The sequence below is a fragment of the Carex rostrata genome, chromosome 25, assembly GCF_964058835.1.
Source record: "Carex rostrata chromosome 25, lpCarRost1.2, whole genome shotgun sequence".
Taxonomy (NCBI): domain Eukaryota; kingdom Viridiplantae; phylum Streptophyta; class Magnoliopsida; order Poales; family Cyperaceae; genus Carex; species Carex rostrata.
Window position 1 is genome coordinate 8,021,773 of NC_135942.1, and position 22,045 is coordinate 8,043,817.

Sequence of the window (22,045 nt, forward strand, 5' to 3'; positions counted from 1 at the left end):
AGAGAAAAATATTTGTTTTGTTGATATTTTTTTTTTATTAAAGATATGGATTAAGTTAGTGATTATTTTTTTGTTAACGTAATGTATATTTTGTAATGAAATAACAAGAATAGTATGAGAAAAAAAATATTTTGTTCACTACAATAATCGAATATCTGAATTATATATGTATTTCATGTTACTTTATTTTGTAATAACATAATTAATTTGTTAAATAATATGTTAATTTTGTTATAATATCTAAATTAGAGTTATGAATTAATAATATCCGTATTCGTGTATATATCTATTTAATATTCAATTCAATTTGTATTTGTCACTACTACAAAAAAACATTTTTTCCATCGTATCTTTACCATCGAATGTGCTTTTGCACAGATGGTGTACGTCACGAGTGGTGATAATGCCAAAACATATAACGAAAATCACTACTTTTTAGTACGGAAAATGGTGGAAAAGTGTATACAAATTATTCATTTTTCTGAATTAGTCACCGCAAACATGTTTTTAGGCTTATTTTAATAGGTTTTGGAGAAAGTTACGAATTTAGACCGAAAACAGAGCAAAAATGTCATATTTAGACCGATTCTGAAGGAAGTATCGAAATAGGGCAACACATGGAGTATGCGAACACCTCACACGAAGTGCATAACATACAACGTGGTGAAATTCACTGAAATTCGACTAAGTACAGTGCCCTACGGCCTCGGCTATACCGCGTGCGGTATAAAGGCTATGTCGCAGGGGCCTACGGATTGGATCCGTGGAGTGTCTAGTTTGTATTAAATCTCAGCCGTTGGACAACAACCTTCTAGAATGACGAATTTCCATGATCTCCATGACTCCTCAACCCCTCTTGTAATAGGAATTAGTGTGCATGTTTTAGTTGTGTAGGTCCATAGTTTAGAGCAGAATATTGCATAAAATATTTAGAGTCGTGGAGAAGAAGAGGCGCTCGAAGTCCAAGGTGGAAGAAGAATGAGTCTTTTAAGGAAGAGGTGTTCTAGGTTCTAGGTTATGTCTTTCTTTTATTTCTTCTTTTATTTTGTCATGGCTTTGAGTAGCTAAGCTCATTCCCTCTAGGGATGGATGTAATGAATTCTAATTGCTCTTTACTATAATATTTATTTTTCTTTTATGTCTATTTGAGATTTCATTATACTTAATATGCTATTGAAATATGTCATTGCATACATAGTTCTGTCTACAAATGGTCTAGTGTCCTCCACAAACCAATAGGTGTTAAGTCATTGTGCCTCAGTGTGAGAGGGGATACAAGTAAAACACTTCGGCTAACGAGTCCTGGCCGCAATTCAAAGGCTAGGGTTCGAATCGAGTGGGCTCCCTTGGTAGGACAAAGAATAGATAGCATCTCGAGGTTTAATTAGGAATTTATTCATTACTTGTAATGAATAGGGTTTAAGGTTATTACTTAGCAAGTAATAGGGGAATATAATTGATTAGATTGGTGTGAGTGATTTAATTACATTATATCCTGTGATAATTTTGAATTGTCTCTCACAAGCTAACCTTAGAGTCGGAGAACCTTTTAAATACGCATAAAAACGAACCCAAGTAATAAGTGGGGAATAATAGTACTAGTATGCGGCTCTGCTCTGCAGGGTGGTCTATATCGCATGCAACAGTGACAGAAGGCCATAGGTGAGGTCGTATGCAGCAGTGACTGTGCCGTATACGGGTAGACATGAGTACTATAAATATTGTATTGAGTTAATTAGAAGGAATTCGTCCAAAACCTTAGAGGCTCCCTAAACTTGATATACAGCAATTAGCATCTCCATCTATACCATCGCTAGAGTAAACTGTAAAATCACTTTTACCTTTATTATTTATTTTATTTAATTAGCATTCATGTGTACCTAACAAACTCGAAGAACCTAAACTAGTGCTAACGTTGTTAAATAACTTAGATCTATCCCTGTGGATCGACACCCGACACCACTACACGGTAGGATTATGTGCTTGTAATCCGACAAAGTAGCATTAGGGTAACTAAGTATATATTTATATATACTAAAAGTTAGTAGTACTCATTTAGAGTCATCAAGTGGCAGCACTGTAATTACTTTGAACTTTTTACCGTCTGTTCTCGGTACAAAACCAATAGCGTTGATGGAACCCCTCCTGACCCCCTCATTTGCCATAGGTTAAATTTCATGAACAGTTAGTATTGAGAGACTCTTCCACATCGGTTCGGCTAACCGGCCGATGGCACTGAAGGGGTTACTTTTACCATCCGTTATGTACATGATTTGTTGGTGATAGTACAAAGTAATAACAACTCGTTACCATATTGAACCAATGGCATATTCCCAGGGGCAACGCTTTGTAAATAATTAGAACCTCGAGTTTAGTATACACTATCTGCTCAATATGTTAAACCGATGGTGATGCTGTTATATTTTATATATTCCAATAAACCTTAGGTCGATCGATTCATCTCTCCAGAGCCTTCCAATATATCCCCAAATTAAGTATTGTGCTATATTGCTTGCTGCAAATTTTAACTTTCCAAATCGACGGACAAAGATCAGCATTTCCTCTCCCAGAGTCATTAATTTATATGCTAGATCACTCTTTCCTCATTTATTTTTTGTTTATTTTAATCATTACTTTGAATGGTTTCTTAAATTAGGGAACAACTAATTTAAATTAGGGTTTAGTTAATTAATGTTATTTTTTTGTTTTGTATAGGCGGAATGAGTAGCCAAAGTAGTCGTTACTCATCAGAACCTTATAATTGCAATAGATGTCTTAAGTCGACTGTTGTGAGGCTTTTGAAGACCAAAAAGAATCAGGGGAGAAAATTTTATACATGTCCAGTATGCAATCAATGGATGGGCTGGTGTGACAGCATGACCAATTTAAGTAACGTAAGTTTAAATAATCCTCATATGCAACCTTACAGGCAAGTTGCGATATACCAAAATGAGGCAGAAATATCTTCGATTCTCAAGAAATAACTAGTAGTATTAATTGTGATTTGTGTGTTGATTATGATTGTGATATTTTTTTTTATTATTTTGTTGCTTCATGTAAAGTAGTTGATTTAATGAGATGGATGTCACAAGCTGTCCAAAATTTATGCAAGACATGTTCTTAAAATTAAACCATGTTTTGATCCCAACTCTTCGGCAGTGTAAAAATGGCACGTGACAGTGCATTGTTGTTTAATCTCTTACACAAACTCCCTTTGAATTAAGTGGTGGTTTGCAAAAGAGTTTAAACAACAATGTAAGTCTACTGTCACATGGACATTTTTACACTACTGAAGACTTAGGATTAAAACATGATTTAATGTTTAGAACATATTTTGCATGGATTCATGTTGGACGGACATACTTTGTGTGTTGATATTTGTGATCTATTTTTTAATTGTTGTGTTGTTGCTTTATGTCAAGTAGTTGATTAATGATATGATCGATTTAATATAGAGTCAAACTTAATATATTTTTTTTTTGCATTGGAAGATAGAACACTATAGCAAAACAATTAAATGAGATGGATGTCATAGTAGCTGTTCAAAATCCATGCAAAACATATTCTTAAAATTAAATTATTTTTTTATCCTGAGTTTCTGCAGTACATGAATGACACATAACAGTGCATTGTTGTTTGATCTCTTACACAAACTCTCTTTGAATTAAGTGGTGGTTTGCGAAAGAGTTCAAACAATAACGTAAGTCCACTGTTCTGTATCCATTTTTGCACTGTTGAAGACTTGGGATTAAAATATAATTTAATATTTAGAACATGTTTTGCATTGATGTTGACAGCTTGTGACACTTATCTCATTTAATTGTTCTGCCATAGTGTTCTCTCTTTCAATGCAAAAAAATATTAAGTTTGGCTCTATATTAAATCGATCATACCATTAATCAACTACTATGTGTGATGCGTTGTAATTGTTGTGTTATATATTAAATCGATCCTACATATTAAGTTTACATATGATGTGTTGTAATTGTTATGTTGTAATTAATTGTAAATACTGTGATGGATTTTATGAATGTTTATTTGAGTGTTTATGTTGCATTCACATGGTAACTTTTATATATATTAATTAATTGTTACATGTCCATTGCGACGCTGCCGAAGACTTGGGATGAATACATGATTTATTGTTCATAACACGTTTTATTAGTTGAAAGTTAGTTTGACCCATTTCTTTGTAACCTAACCAAGATAATTGATAATGACTTTATAAATTTAGTGTCTAATAAAATATAGTGAATTAATTAGTCAAAAATAAATAAATTATTGCATATATATGATGTGTTGTAATTGTAAATAATGAGATGAATTATATATATGGATGTTATTTGAGTGTTTATGTTGCATATATGTACATCGTAACTTTTATGTGGATTAATTGTACAATTAGAATTAGTGAATATTGCTTGCATGTACAATTCAATCGGTGTTTTCAAGCTCCACGTATTGAATTAGAAACGGTTAACTCCAATAGAATTGGCAAATCACTACGAAATATCAACAAAACACGTTCACATAATATATAATCTTCACACAATCTTTATGATTCGTATAGGTGTATATATATATATATAGAGAGAGAGAGAGAGTGACTAATGTGCATTCGTATGCATATGGCCCGATATGCATACGGACCAAATTTGAAATTTCAAAATTCAAAACGTCGATCTGAACCGTTTATCTTGTTCTCTATATTAATATGTGCTTAGAGACCAAAATTTATATTTTTCTGAATTTTTTTTACTATTTATTAAGCTACTTTGAAGATTGTTGATCCAACGGTGGCTTAACAAAACAGTAAAATCAGTACCCACCGTTGGATCAACAATTTTCAAAGTGGCTTAATAAATAGTAAAAAAATTCAGAAAAATATAAAATTTGGTCTCCAAGCACATATTAATATGGAGAAAAAGATGAACGGTTCGGATCGACGTTTTAGATTTTAAAATTTTAAATTTGGATCGTATGCATATCGGGCCATATGCATACGAATGCACATTAGTCTCTCTCTCTCTCTCTCTCTATATATATATATATATATATATAGAGGTTGGCTAAGATCAAAATGGTAGTTCCTGAGCTTTGGTGCTACCAATTCGTTTTTTAATTTTCAAAGTTCAAAACGTCGATCCGAACCGTTCAAGTTGTTCTCCATATTAAATTGTGCTTGGAGACCAAATTTTATATTTTTCTGAATTTATTTACTATTTATTAAGCCACTTTGAAAACAGCTGATCCAACGGTGGCTTAACAAAACAGTAAAATCAGAAGCCACCATTGGATCAGCTGTTTTCAAAGTGGCTTAATAAATAGTAAAAAAATTCAGAAAAATGGAAAATCTGGTCTCCAAGCACAATTTAATATGGAGAACAACTTGAACGGTTCGGATCGATGTTTTAAACTTTAAAAATTGAAAAACGAATTGGTAGCACCAAAGCTTAGGAACTACCACTTTGATCTTAGCCAACCTATATATATATATATATATATACTAGTATCGTGCCCGTGCGATGCAACGGGATATATTATAATAAAACAAAAACATTTTTTTATTAAAAAAATATTTCAATGAAAATAATAATTATTTTGTTAAAAAAGTAATGATATCACAGAATTGTCTGAAATAGAATTTGACATGATAGAAAACTACTTTTAAAAAAGCGGCAACCCATGAATACAAGTATGCACATGATTTTCCCTGTTTAATACATACAAACAGCCTCTGCCTGATTAATACATACCAATAACCCATGACAAACCATTGCAAGCAATTTGTTTGCTTCACCATAAGCAGATGTCATCTGATCCATAACCCCACAAGGAGCTCCTACTATGTGATTCTCAACCTAACATATTTTGAAATTTAGGTAAATCTTACAGCTGCAATTACATTCAGATCAAAAGACCACATATACAATTGATTAATTACATCTAATAATACTTTCTGACAAAGCAACGCAAGCTTCTTTGGTTCAATACTCCAACCTAATATGGGGAAAAAGATGTCTCCAATAACCATCAAGATTGACATAGAACAACATAATTAAAAATGTTCAAAGAAATAATAAAAAGGATAACCATGAGCTGTAACAATGGCAGACATAGTGGCAACCTCCACTGAAGCAGAAGAAGATACCCCCTTTCCTATGAGCAGGATAGTGGTATAGCCGTATAATCAAGAATAGCAATCTTGTTAAGTAACAATAAGAATGACATAAACAATCTGATATTTGTGTTAGTTAAAAGAAAAAAAAGGAGATAGGAGTGTAATGTAATACATACCAGTATGGAAATGCTATCAGTAAAATGAACACCTAGCTCTGTCATCAATATCAGAATAGTCCCAGCAACATATGCCGCCCATCTAAGATACAGACCTGGCAAAGTTAAAATGAATAATTCTCAATATATCTGCTTATTTATTTCCCTTGTTGGTTTTTTTTGTTCCGAGCTTAATTTGACTGTGAAATTGAAATTCAAGGAAAAATTGTTTGACCTGAACAATGTGGCCTAAAACTTTTCACTGGTCGATGCTGATGTAGGTCCCGCTGTTATTGCTTCAACCACAAAATCAGGGTCCTAACGAAATTAAATAAACATGAAATATTAAATTAAATTCTTAGAAGATGAAGTTTCTATAACCATGCTTTCGAATGACTTAGATATATGTCAGACAACTAATTTGTTAAATGAAGAAATAAAATATGAAAAAATAGATTAATTGTTCTTTGAGTGGTTGCGTCAGAATCCTCATGTCCATTAGTCATACTTTCTTGAACTTTAACTTGCTTTCCTGTATGATGTCTCGACATGGAACATTCAATGAGGCTCCAAATGAGTTTATGGCAAGAGACTGATATTAAAGCAGTTACTGAAAAATAGTGAGATTCACTGTAATCTTTTTGTAAAGAAATTAAAAGGCCCCAGTGATGTTTCGTGCTAAGTGACTGGTACAACAAGCCTCTAATTAAAAGGCGCATGTAATAATTCAGTGTATTTTTAATATTACCGTCATGGATGTTATAACTTCAACAGAATTTAAAAGGCGGCAGTGTATTTTGTAACTTCCGTATAAAATGAAAGAGTCTAAATTTAATTGGATAAGTGGCACATGGCGCCACAATTAAAAAATTCAAATTTATATATAAATTCCATGCGCTGTCAATAACTAATTAATTGTAGGCTTGTAGCACTTTGTAAAATATATACATGATAAAAAAATTATGTAGAAAAAAGTCAACCAATCGAATAAAGATCCTAATTAAGAGCATATATATGTCCCAAGAGATTTTAATTAATAATTGTTTTTTTTATTGCATAGAGCTTATTTATACTAATTGTCCTGGTTGTCTATAAAGTCAATCAGTAGTTATGCTTTTGTCACCCAAGCCTAAAAAAGAAGGATAAACTAACATTTTGCCGGCTCTCACGGATGCGGTGTCTAGTGCTAGCTCTGCGAACATTAGTATAAAGAGGCATTAGTCAATCAGTAGTCCCGTTTGTAAATCAAGAGGCATTGGATGAATTGGGTCTGGAATTCTAACTGCTGCATGACAGATATCTTGCGATGCCACTATCTGAAAGAGGAGCCTTCCGCCTCTCTATCGGGTCGTAATCTTTACGGGATGAGAGCTTTCAGATAACATTGTATTTCAAAGATCTCTGTAATTTTATGACTTTTAACAACATTGACGTCTCTTGTTCACATGCAAGCGTATACACAAAGTTTCAGTACAGCGAGCTGTACCTTTTAAACCTTGATTTTAGCTTTCGAATTAGGTTCCAAGTGCACAACCCTTATCAAATAGTATAATCAGGTATCGATCCACAGGGATGGTTCAACTCTGGACTCTTACCTATCTCAGTTAGGTACTAGAAGTGAGAAAATATTGATTTGGTTTGGTTATATTCCTAAGTTCAATAACAGTAATGACGACAATTAAAAGTTTAGTTTTACTTGATTACAAAATGAAGTTTTCAGGGTTTTAGATTTCATCCTCAACTTTGCCTCTCTGGACTCTCACGCGACTCGCACACTTTCACATGCAACTCTTGTAACGCAACCCACGTGCTCTCCCACGCGACTCGCATGGTCCTCGAGTGGATGCAGCATGTAGCCTGTTTCTGAGTTATTCATTTGTGTAAGGATCTATTGACCGTACCTAATGTTCCTAAACCTCAACTTTTGTTTGTTGGCTTAATGAACCTGGTAAGGAAATGCAACTTCACTTTCTTAGATTTCAAACCTCAAACTCTCGTTTACTGGTATTCAACCTAAGTTATTTGTCTGGTTTGCTAAAGGTATCCACTATCTCTCAATAAATAAAAAATTACCTTTCAGTTACTATTGATCTCACCTCTCGGATCTAAGATCTACCTCAAATACTTGCTATAATTGCAAGAAACTTCAAGGCCAAAGTACTAGAAGAAATGCTATAGATATTCAATAGTAGACAACAAGAATCATTCAAACAATTTCAATCAAGCAATGGAGAATAATACTCAGACAAATAAACACAAACAAAAGCTCAGATTCAAATATCATGCATTACAAAACAGAGTTTTAGACTACATCTTAACCCTAGAAACTAAGAGATCTACTCAATCATGATCAAGAAAGAAATAAAACAAGTAAAGAAAGAAGAAATCACGATAAAACCGAAGAAGGAAATAGATCTGTGAAGAACTTCAAATCTTCCCTCCTCAGCTCTCTTTCTTGAGCGACACTTCAAGAAACAATGTAGTTGGAATCTCCAGAATCTACTGAATCCTTTAGTTAGTGTCAGAGACTGGCCTTTTATAGCCTTCCCAAACGACCCTTCCACTTTGGGCCTTCATTGGGCCTCCGCCTTCTGCTCTGAAAACTCCGATGCGAGTCGCATCAATAGTGATGTGACCCGCATTAGGGTTTGTCTGATGCGCCTCACGTTGGTTGACGATGCGACCTATCTGATGCGCCTCACGTCTGTGGTAGCGTCGAGTGTGATGCGACTCGCGTTGGCAATGATGCGGGTCGTGCGCAGAGTCTCAGAATGTCAGTAACTTCCCTGATTTCGCCAGTTTTCTGCAAAATAAGAATGAAAGTGCAACAGTACCACATTCTATAGATATTCAATGTAATAGATGCTATTTGATGGTTTAAAATGCAAATTTTGGTACAGGAATTGGTCAGAACAATAGATCAAATATGGTGATATCATCTCTATTATCCAAGTCTGGATGGTGTGAGTATTTATTATTATAAACAGATCTATTATTTTTATAATCAACTCCTTTATTTCATTCTGACACTGACTATTTTCAGGTATTGCACGAAACTAATTCCTAAAGGTGCCCAAAATAATGTTGACATTGGTTTCCTGGACCCCAGTCAGCTTAGCGACATAGTTATTAAATATGCTGGTGAACATTACCTTTCGTACTTGGTCGATTCCTTGCTAAAGTTGCAGGATAAGAATATTGTATTCTTACCATGCCACAAAGATGAATAAGCTGCTAATTATACTCATGTTTATTGTCTATTCTTAACCGGATAAGAATATTATTTTATTACTTAAATTGTAGGGAACGTTGGAGGCTTCTTGTTATTATTCCAAGATAGAATGTTGCCTACTTGTTGGACCCGATGCCAAATAATAATAACCGGGAGATTTACATTGTTCCCGTATTATAACAGTAAGCAAAATACATATAATTTAAAATGCAAAGTACTTCCTATTGACTACTTCTAGGTACGTACTATATATTGACATTTAATAATTCTAGGACTTTTAAGTCATACATCTCTCGGGAAGGTCGGCACACACTGGGGAGAAGAGCACTGAAGGTCAGAATGTTTCAGGTAAGAAATATTTTAATCGAGTATTTTCTTGCAACTTATTTGAAATTCCAATTGCACTACTAATTAGATCTTGTTTTAAATAATACACATTTGATCAGAGCCCCACACAAAGTAATTTACGGGAGTTTGGGTATTATGTAATAAAGTACATGGAAATGCTCATAAAAATTATACACATTATTTTCCAAAGGTTTGTTAATCACCTGTTTTTATCATCTTTTCAGATTTAAGTTCTTAATTATATATATCCTTCATATATTTTCATTTATTCATGCAGTGTCGTCTGTCCGAAACGTCGTACAAAGAACACGAATTACATGACATCCATATCCAATGATGTAAGTTTTTCTTGGAATTATCATCAATTTAATTGTCGTGCAGGTACTTGGCGGTGGGAGGATTTGACAAGTTATTGTCTGTGGTTTGAAGCAGTTATTTTTTTTCAGGTTCTTGTGTTCAAACACTTAATTAATTTGTTGTTGGTTTTAATAATTATGGTAAGAACAATTAGTTTTCTAGTACAATGAACTATTACTGTGTTTATTGGTTGTATGTTTAATAATTGTTGTAAACTCTTTTTATATATTGCTTGTGGCATGGATTGATATATATTATATGTTGGAGTACTTATGTATATATTAATTGTTGGTTCAGAGATGGGCATGGAATGAGCACATGCATGTTTATCTTTGCTTTGCTAGCTGTGTTTTAAAAATGGCTAGGCTAGCCAGTAATACGAGAATTAATAGTAAAAAATAATAATAATTACATATACACCATCATCGACCCAGAAATTAATGACCCATTATAATTCTAGGATTTGCCAATGCCAACATAGATAAAATAGATGATGCAAGACACTATTGCAATTGGCTATTGAAATTCAGTAGACAGCATTAATCACATTTTCCATCGGTTGGCGAAACAAAAGCGATGGCGTTGGGTTCGTCAAACCCGATGGAGAAAGGTGCACTGTTGATTGTATATTGATTAACGCCATCTATTTTGATCTGATAGCATAGATGTGTACATTTTCTATCGGGACGATATGCATCGGTTCGAAACCCGATGGCGGAACGCGATTTCAACCAATATAAAAGTGTTTTTTTGTAGTAGTGCGTTTAACATCCAATCTGTATTTGTATTTTTGTTTAAAAATACATATATAATTTTACTACTATCTATCCGATATGATCTGTATTCGATCTGTTTGCATCCTTTTTATTAGATAGAGGCGGCCTTTTGTTTTTTTGCATCGTCTTGCGTCACAGTTTTGGAGAATTTCTTTAATCCAACTTAAATCTCAAGTGCACTCTTTTTTTTCACCACATAATTTTGTTTCTTTTTTCGGAGAATATGCTTCGGAAATTTTTATTAGTACTCTAAAAAAATAGTTTTTACGAATCTACCTTCGATTTCATTTTTCTTTAAATTGCCCCAACCGCCCTCTCTATGGGCGGTCCACTATCCCTATCTGACCGTCCGGGGCACATGCGGTTCTGTCACACCCCAGATTTTTATCATACGGAGCGTGATTATATAAGCATCTTCGCACCTTTTCTTGGCCCGTCAACCTACGTCGCCAAAAAGAAATGAAAACAAAATAACAAAACGGAGTCAGCCACAAAGCTCAGTAACCGGTTATTTAACGACGCGCTTCTCTATAATTGGCTTAATTTAACAACTATTCAAATAGGCCGGATTAATCCACACAAATACACATCAAATTATGCACGTATATTTAATCAGCAATAGCACGTCGGTCTAGGTTATCCATAAAACCAGTCACATCATATTCACACATGTGTAAATCCCTGTCACAGGCGATTCCCACATTCTCATAACACAATTCCTTTAAACCGCCAATCCAATGGGAAATCCATCCAACATTGGAAGGCCGCCAACCCACTGGGAAATCCATCCAACAGTGAGAGGCCAAATTCCAACCTCAGACCCGCTATCCCACTAAATATACCATCATAATTCAATATGCAACATATACCAATATTCAAATCAACCATACAAAACGAAAACACATTTATAGAGAAGTCCGGTTACCTGATAGCGAGATATTTCAGAAACTGAAATCAGATTGCAGTCAGTGGTACAGAATTAATCGCGACGTAGGATCAAAATTTCACTCAGGCGGATTACATAATTTTCTTTACTATTTTTGTTTCTCCTTTTCTCTGACATTTTTCTTTCTATTTGGTTTTGTTTTTCTTAACCGAAGAGAATGAGATAGAAATCATGAATAAAACAAAAGGGAAGTTATTATATGGCAGCGGTTGCGTGATTAGCGTCGTTTCATTTTTTTTTTGCAATTCTGCCCTTTTAATAGAATTCAAAAGGTCGATTATGAATAATTTAATATATGGAAATAAATATAAATAAACAAAGTGGCGTTACTAGCATCCAATGGAATTGAATATAGTGTACCGGCAAAGTAAAAGGAAATAAAGAAATTAATAGAAACAAATTTAATCAAATTAATTATTTCAAAATCCAACCAAAGATGACAAGTTTTTTTTTATTTCATTAATTATTTATTTTCAGTAGACGTATCAATGGTTTCCATATTATATGAAAATAATATTTAAGCATAAATAATTATAAATCCAAATTTTCGGGTTGTTACAGGTTTCTTAGCAGACCCAGCCGCCCATAGAACGGACGGTCCATTATTATTATTTTTTTGCACTATAAAACACCTTCTCTCCCCTCCCTCTCAAACTCACCATAATTCAAAGAGAGAAAGCTCTAAAGAGAAAGAGAAGGTAATTTCAGAGGCAAAAAAAGGGCAAATTCTGAGGTGATTTCGGGTAATTTTTTTTAATTAATTATTTTCCATGCAACTGTCACAATTAATCGAGTATTAATTGTTAGAAAGTGTTACAAACTGCTCTAGACTAATAGTAATTAATTTTTATGAATTGTTTACAATTGATACTGAATGTCTAATCCATCGCTGTTATTTGAAACCATAGGTCTTATCTTGTCCATTTCACATGAAGAAAAACATGAAATTATTAACAATTTCTGGATGGGTAAAGCCCTCACGAGAAGGCGAATGCAACGTATATATTCTTGGGAAATGAGGGATGAAGAAATGCTTGATGAGGGCTCGGCAGACAAGAACCCTCCAACTGGATGGGGACATTGCCTCTTATGTCAGGTGAAGGGGGATATGCTCGATATGTTCTTTTGTTTTAATTGTGGTAGAGTTGTTCACCCCAACTGCATGGACACGAATGCAGATCCGGTGAATGACGCACGTCTTACTAAGTGGGAGTGTCTTTCGTGTGTACGCCAGGCTTCAGACAAGAAAGCAAGTTCCTCATCTCGTAAAGCCATAGGCTACATTTTTTGGTATCGCTGTATTGGTTTGTATAATTTTATGTTTAAACTTTACTAGTTTGTAGTATCTGGATTATATGTTGTATTATTTTATGTTATGATGTATCCATGTTTTAGCATTTTTACGTTGAATATGGATTGTAGTATTATTTCATGTTTGTAACTTAGAGGAGACGGTTTTGATGGAATTGCTTAGTTTTCAAACTTGCATCTAATCAAAAGATACGCCTGCAAATAAAAATGACGAAATATATACGTTATAACTTAAAGGAGACGGTTTTGATTAAATTGCTTAGTTTTCAAACTTGATTAGTTATAATCTGTTATGTTATAATTCGATTTGTTATAATTATGTTGTAACTAATAAGTTGTTTTTTTTTCGAATAGATACGCCCGCATATAAAAATGATGAAATGTAAAGTGAAAACAACATAAAAGCCAACATGAAATATAAAATAAAACAATCCCAAACATGTAATACTACAGTGTCAAAGTCACAATACTACAGTCAGAACTGCATCATAATAAAAAACAGATATCATTTTCGGGGTTTGCGATCGGAGAGATCCAACTTATTAGGCGCACGGCGCTCCCTGTATGGCTGCATGCTCCCCAAGCAGTGTCTTCGGATGGCACCTCAACAACTTCAGTATCATCTTCTGCAGGTCTGGATGGTCTGAGATGCCACCTATGGGGTCGCCATCGATATGTAAACCCCATAAGGCGCTCACATCACCAAGGGTGACTGTCATCTCCCCAACCGGGAGATGAAATGTATGGGCCTCAGATTGCCATCTCTCCGCTAGGCCATGCATTAAAGCCTAATCGATCTTACTCTGCAGCATGGTGGCAATCTGATACAACCCAATATTCATGATGCATCGCTCCATCAATGGATGGGCGACATATGAAATCTCAGGTGTGCGGTGCCTCACCGTAAACATCAACTCGTCCTGTATTTATTATCAATTTGTGAGACTCAAATTGTGTCATTTTTAGTACTATTTAAATTACGTATAATAACCACGTACCTCAATAAATGCCAATGAGACACAATGCTTAACATGGTGGATCCATAGAAGAGGACTAAATGTGTCAGGATCATGCCAGCCCTCTCTAGTCGGATCCACCGAGGATGGACCCTCTCCAATCGGAGACTCATATAACGGATCTGCTCCAGTCGGATCCACAAAGGATGGACTCGCTCCAGTCAGATCCATAGAGGACGAATCTTGTAATCCCCACCATCTAGATCTGGTCATACTACATTTACAAAAAAATAATAATAATAAATCACAATTTAATCAATCGAAATTTATTCGCAATTTTAAATAATTTCTAAATATTTTCAATCAAATTCAAACCCTAAACCCTAATTCAAGCACAATTCAAGCAATTCAAACCTACACGCTAATTTAAGCGTAATTTAAGCAATTCAAAACCTAAATACTAATTCAAGCACAATTCAAACACAATTCAAGCAATTCAAACCCTAAACCCTAATTCAAGCACAATTCAAGCAATTCAAACCCTAAACCCGCAATTCAAGCAACTCAGAACCCTAAAACGTAATTCAAGCGCAATTCAAGTGCAATTCAAACCACAAGCACTAATTCAAGTCCAAATTCAAGCAATTCAAACTTTAAACCCACAATTCAACAATCATTTCAAACAATTCAAGCAATTCAAAACCCTAAACCCGTAATTCAACAATCACACAATTTAAGTGCAATTTAATCGCAATTGAAACAATCAACAATCAACGCAATTTAACCATAAACCTTAACCCTGCAGTTCAATCGAATTGGAAAAAAAAAAACTCACAACTTACCCGAAATTGGGGATCACGACCGGTAGCGAAGAGAGCGAGGAGGCAGAGTGAGCGGTGATGGCAGCGAGGAGGGGGGCGAAGGCAGCGAGGAGGGGAGGCGTAGAGGAGACGCATAGGGCGGAGGCGATGGAGGTGGTGGTGGCCGAGAGGAGACAGAGGAGGCAGGGGGGGGGGCAGCAGTGTCTTTTTTCTTTTCTTTTTTGGAACGACAGAGTGAGGCAGAGAGGGAGAAAGGAATCACGAGTGGGGTTTTAGTCTCATAGTTAGTGGACCGCTCATGGGGCGGGTGGTTGGAACAATTTAAACTTTTTTTTTTGTAGGTATTAATAAAAATTTCCTAATATGCTTTCTATTCATTTCGGGGTGTCTAGCTAAACATTGAAAAAGTGTAAACACCTACCTCCACACAGGTTCTAAAGTCAGACGAATAAAAAATTGGGCCTTGAAGACAGTTTGTGCAGGCAATTAAAAGGAGTCGCATTTGTAGCCCAATAAAGGCCCATTAACTTTATATGATCTGAATCTGGTCATCTGGTTATCCGATTGAAATCCTGCGGCTGGCGCAGCTACTTGGAAAGGAAGGAAGCCACTGGGTGCCAGCCAGCTGTATTTTCTGATAGCCCAGTTTTACCCCTGGCAACGGCTAGTTCTCTCCCCAGAAAACGGCTATATTCAAACTTTACCGTTGTACCCCCAAATCTTTTTTTAAAAACCCACCGATCATTCTTTCCTCATTCTCTGTTTCTTCTTTCTCTGTGTCTTCTCTCTCTCTCTCTCTCTCTGAAGTGCAATTGTAGAACCATTGTCAATGGAGACACCATCCTCCGTGAAAAAGGCATCTCCAGGCTCTAGCGCCTCCTGTAAGTAAAAATAACCTTCTTTAAGGGTTTTTCTCAAAAAAATAAGAGTAAAAATAACCTTCTTTAATTTTTGTTCTCTTTATTTTTATTTCTCCAAGTCCAGGATATTACACCTTGTCTTGAATTTGAATTTGTAACTCTTCTCCTCTTGTTGTGTTGCAGACAGGAGCAAGAGCAAGCAAGAAGGAAAGAAGGCTGATCGCACGGCACTGATAGACATTACAAATGACTCTCCAATTGTCGGTGTTGCTATTGGATCGGGTTCCTTTGTGAAGAGCCCCATTAAGATTGATTTGACACCTGGATCCGGCGAGGCAATCTTGCGTGGCCAAGTGAAGACACTTCTTCAGAAAATAGAGGAGGAGAGCGAATTGGCAGCCAAGATCCCTTCTTTCCCGCGCCTTGTACCTCCCTCAAGATCAATTCTAGGGTTTGAACGCTCACCACTGCAAATCCTTGCACCGACTCCTAACAATACACCTCACATCCCAGGGGCAGGGGCAGGGGCAGGGGCAGGGGCAGGGGAGGTTGTTCAGGAAGATTTTCTCCATCCACCACCACAGGTTTCTATGCTTTATTTTTACTGAACTTACCTGTAAATGTTTCAATACGAAATTTACCTGTTCTGGTAATAATAATATAGCCTTTGTTTTTTCAATTAAGAATGAAGTAGTCACAGTTCTCCTGGGTTTATGTGTGCGAATTACAGTGTGAATGAAGACTTGAGATCTCTAACCGTGCTCTCTCTCATCTTTTCCAATTTCAGATTATATCCCCAATTGTGCAACGTGATGAGCCGCTCGGGCCATGCGTACTGAACCGGGCACTGCTATTTGACTCACCCGACAAACAGGAGACCTCCAGCTCCAGTGGCGGTGCTGGCTCCACTGTCACCAACCTGGCGTGCCAAGAGAGCGTCTCCTCCAATGACAGCTTCACCATCTCCTCCATTTGGTCCATCCAGGGAAATGCCGGCACCGATAAAGGGGAAGAAACAGAATCTGAATTTGATGTAGAAGAGTTGTGCAAGGGGTTTAGAGATTTTGCGGTGGGAGGCGGAAAATTTGAAGGGAAACACATCAGGTTTGTTTATAATAGTGATGGAGAGATGGAAGGGGAAGAAGAAGGCATTTTGCCAGTGCCAGTGCCAGTGCCAGTGCCAGTGCCAGAAGCAAAGCATCTCAGGTTCCAAGAGGAGGAAGGGGAAGGGGAAGATTGAAATTGTTTCCATCTGATTCAGCATTAACTTATAAGTGGTGTGGTGTCAATCCCTGACACATAAATGGGTTGTTTTGTTTCCATGTGTTGAGTTTGGTTCCTATTTTTAATTTGGTTTTTGGATTTGATATCTGGGTACAGGTAAATTGAAACTTGTTTTCAGTGTAGCAGCTGGATAAATAATTATTCAATTTCTGATGGAACCTTTTATTACGTCTTTCTTTTTCTTTTTCTTTTTTCTTTTTGAGTAAAATGAAATTGTTGTTGACGTGTACAACTATATATAATTGTTGCACCAATCACATTCCTTCCGCATTTGGATAAAAAGGAAGGCGGAAAATAGCCAATTTACCATAAAAACCCCACTAAATTTTAGTTTATAAATCTTTGATTTTTATCAGTGCTAAATAATTAAGACTTGTTTTCACTGGGGTTGTCATGAAATCACTGGGGTTGTCATGAAATCCCAATTAATGGGTTTGGAGAAAGATGAGACTGTCCAATTGAATTTGGAATTTTTCCAGAAAGATATTTGACTTTTGAGAGCACTCCAAATGGTTGAGAGATGGTTAAAACTAAAGCTAAAGATGGTTACTGATAAAACGTGGTACAGAACCAGGAATTTCTAGACTAGATAAATAAAAGGTGTTTGTCAATAATTTAATAAATTAGTGGAGGAAAGATAATTTGAAATGAAAGGGGATATTGATAAAGGGAGCACCACCTAGCTATTAACTACAAACTATCTGGGGGGCATCACTTACTATTTGAGAATCGCCTATTATTTCAAAGATTTTACAACTGACACGCGTAAATATTCATATATAATACATTAAGTATTCATGTATAATATATTTAGTATTCATATCTAAGATATCAAGTATTTAAAAAAAATTGGACACATCACTCACTCATCTTTTACACGTTTTTAGATGTGATTTTTTTTCTCTGTTCAATTTAACCAATAATATTTCTGATGATCTTCTACACAATTTTCTCTTTCAAATGAGATCCATGAAGACATACTTTCGAGTTGTCTGTTGCACAAGTATTCATACCTCGTCATGCAAGTATTCGTACATCATCGAGCAAGTATTCACATCTCATCGTGTAAGTATAGTTCATGTATCAAGAATATGACAAGCATATGTGCATATCTTGATTAATTTTACACAAGTAGCTGAATAGTATTGAACATTATTTTATTGCTTTCTTGTTCAAATTTATTTTTTGAAAATAAAAAATAGTTGCCACATGTTTCACTACTGAAACAAAAATAATCTACCAAATTTTACATATTATGTAATTGAAATGTTAAAAAAAAAACAATATTTAAAAGAAGGGGAAATTGTGAATTTGCCACTCCTAAACCTTGAAATTGGAAAAATGCCACTCTAAACTTTGAAATTGAAAATATGCCACTCTAAACTTGGTTAATTTGTAAATTTTCCATTTATACTGTATTTTTATACTATTTTTATTAAAAATTAATTGATTAATTGGTATACGTATTTCTGTATTTCCGACTATACCCTTCATACAATTAATTGGTTATTTGCCACTGTATGCCTTCAGTTGTAATCGTCTCCTCCTCTTCAAATCTCGTTTGGTGCAAACCCTCTTCGGTTCAGGCGTAATTCACCTCCTCTTCCAGAGGCAGCTCAAGCAAAAGGGATGCGTCGTTTGGAGCACCAGACTCAGTGGGAAAAGCATGCTGGCATGTACGCTAGATCACGAGCTGCACTCGCATGGAAAGCTGACCTATGTGTTCGACGGCGATAACCTCAGGCACAGCCTCAACAGGGACCTTGGCTTCTCTGCTCATGACCGCACTGAAAATATCTGCCGTGTCGGTCAGCGCTCCTCATTTTCTAGAAATAGAAATCAATTGATCATCAATCACATTGTTATCTATTCAATCTATTGGTATATAATATTAGATTTTTTAAATGATCCAGGCGATGCAGGTCTCATTTGCATTGCAATTAGTCTCATCTCTCCTTACAGGAGGGATCATGACTCGTGCCGTGCAATCTTACCTGATGCAAGTTTTATTGTAGTCTGACCCCTCTTTCATCTTCAATCTATTTTGTTATCTTTTCTCTTTTTTCATTCACACAACCTCATCATGTACAGCTTCATAATTACTATGTTAATTTGGGGAATTAGAGCTTCAATCTATTTTGTTATCTTTTTGTACAGCTTCAATCTATGTACAGCTTTGATGATCAGGTTTGATGATCCCATAATTACTATATTAATTACTATGTACAGCTTCAATCTATTTTGTTATCTTTTCTCTTTTCTCTTTTCTCTTTTTTCATTCACACAACCTCATCGTGCAATCTGGCACCCAAAACATATTGCTCATGTAGTATCAGAATTTGGGGAATTAGACAGTATTGATGAGCAGAACATACAAGGGCCAGATAGGAAAACTCTAAACCTTTGGGTAAATGTGATAGACCCAAGGAGGATACCGACTTCCAAGATCCTGCCATTTGGGGATAGATGGGCAAAATGCTACATCAATGTAGTAGGATGGCAATACATAGGATGGGTGCCGCCGGAGGCGAGGATGACAAAAATGGACCAAATGGGGAAATCATACATCTTACAGGGGATTATGATCAGGCTAGATTCACGCTGAAAATAGCACATGATAGGATACAGTTTTACTTATCAAATAGAAGTCCGGCATCCGCCGCGTTGGGATCTCAATCCGATACCATAGACATGGCGGACCACGGCTGGGGTTGTAGGCCAAGTCTAGCAAGAAACGTTTGTCAGAGTCCAACGGCTGGTGGGAAACCCAATGAGGACAGAAGACTGAAAAGGAATGCTCAAAATGGAAGTTTTACTACTGTCAAAGACACTGGGGAGAAAGGGGTCCTGCAAGTGGGAGATTTCCTTTTCCTGGCTGACAGATCTCTCGTGGAAAAAGGAGAAATACTGGATAAAAAGGGCAGTACTGGGGGAGGACAAACTGAGAGAGTAACAATAAAAGTAGGAGAGGTAACAATTATTCATAAGAATTTGCTACTCACTAGTCCAAGCTGGGAGAAATGTGGACACGTGGAGGTAGGCATAAGTGAAATGCAGGTCAAAGTCACATATGCCAAAATAAAAGCTGATCAGGAAAGCACGGGGGCTATGACTGACACTGTAGGAGGAAAAAAAGATGGACCCATCTGGACAGAAGAGATATCACTTTTAAACCCTTCATCTGAGTATGGGCCTGATATACAAGGGTCAGACAAAAAGCCCGAAAAGAGTTTTCATGAAAAGGGCATTTCTAGTCAAGAGGAGTTATGCTTGTTAGGTGAAGGACCACCAACAATTCAAAAGCCCAGTAAGTATGTGCAGAGCAAACCTACCAACAGCCCTAACCCCAAACAGTTGTCTCTAATACAACAAGACCTCAAACCGTCCAAGTACACACACCCCCATACCTCAACAAGAAAGAAGAAAATAAGCAGAGCAATGGATGAAAATGATGAGGTCTTTCTGGCCCAGTTTGCTAATCTCTCGGCGGGATCTGGATTGAACACACCAATTCAAGTATCCCTCAACACTGGCAGCAACAGAGATTGGTATGCTTGTGCAATGGCACGGGTGGTTTCAGATAGAACAGTGATGACACAGAGTTTCGTCACAACCATGATGAAGGCGTGGGGAACGCACTCGAAAACAGAAATAACCCCACTAGCCCAAAATATCTTCCTAATCCAATTCCTAGACTCCAACGAGCTAGCACGAATCATGGGGAGAGGTATATGGTCCTACAGAGGAGATGTGGTAGCCCTAAGGAGGATATATGGACCAGAGGAGCTCGCTAGGCCAGCTGTAACGCACATGGAAGTGGTCACACAGTGGCATGGCATACCACCACAGGCAATATCAGAGGATGGCATCAAAGCTCTTGCAACAGACTTTGGAACACCTATGTCAAACGTAACAACTGGATTCATTGCAGGTAACATGTATAGCAAACTCAAAATGATGGTCCCGATTGATACACCATTGAAACCGATTGTTCCGGTAAACCATCCAATCTTTGGAGTTTTCCCAATCTATATCTCATATGAAAGGATTAACACTGTTTGCCAATTTTGTGGTATGGTCGGCCATGATGTAGAACATTGCCAAGGAAAAGTTAGAATTGAAAGGATGAGGGTAGATCCTAAATACAGAAACAGGCCGGAAGTCCAAAATGCAGCCCAACACAAAATAGCTCAGTGGCTGACAAACCCATCTGCCGTACCACAATACAACCCAGAGGATGAACAAAACCAAAACCAAACACAAACAAATCCTACCTCCCAAAACCAGGCCGGACCCGACCAGCACACAGAAAACACAACCCTAAACCAAAATTTTCCAAATAATAACCAGACAGCCCATCCCAATATGACACACACAGGCCCAAACCAAGCAAATGAATTTGGATACATGGCCCTCACAGAACCATACGCAGGCCAAGGTCAAAGAGAAACAGTACCAAGACAGGGCCCAACCCGAAGAACTAGGGCTCGCGACACAAATGGACCTGACTTAAACACGGCCCTAACCCCGTACTCTACTCAGTCTGGACACAAGAGATCCGGAACCTCTGAAATTCCATCCACCTCCACCAACCCAAACCAATATGAAAATACCAGTGCGCAAGCCACTGCAACACCAGCAGTAAAGAAAAGAGCGGTAGAGGCGTACGCGCCTCTACTGGACCAATGAGTCTGTTTGCTTGGAATTGCCGTGGAGCCGGAGGGACACGGAAAGTTCAATTCCTAACACGAGCCTTCCGGGCGACAAGAGCTGCCATAGCTTTTGTATCTGAGACCAAGAGTTCACTAGCAAAATCCGAAAACATATTACCTCAAATGGGACTACCAAACTACACAATAGTTCCATCAAGAGGACTAT

The 22,045-nt window shown here is 36.7% G+C and overlaps 1 protein-coding gene and 1 long non-coding RNA gene across 2 annotated transcripts; one reads left to right on the forward strand and one right to left on the reverse strand.

Annotated features, from left to right (window-relative positions):
• Positions 1-6,301: 6,301 nt before the first annotated feature.
• Positions 6,302-7,482, reverse strand: LOC144576169 (uncharacterized). Its single transcript, XR_013518611.1, has 3 exons — positions 7,429-7,482; positions 6,512-6,594; positions 6,302-6,379 (listed from the first exon to the last, which is right to left on the reverse strand). It is a non-coding gene; the product is annotated as an uncharacterized LOC144576169 (long non-coding RNA).
• An 8,336-nt stretch (positions 7,483-15,818) lies between these two features.
• On the forward strand, positions 15,819-17,123 carry LOC144576184 (uncharacterized). The gene is made up of 4 exons (XM_078326469.1): positions 15,819-15,904; positions 16,067-16,404; positions 16,441-16,467; positions 16,671-17,123. Exons 1-4 carry the CDS (start codon positions 15,853-15,855, stop codon positions 17,121-17,123), a joined length of 870 nt encoding a protein of 289 aa, XP_078182595.1. The 5' UTR covers positions 15,819-15,852.
• Positions 17,124-22,045: the final 4,922 nt, after the last annotated feature.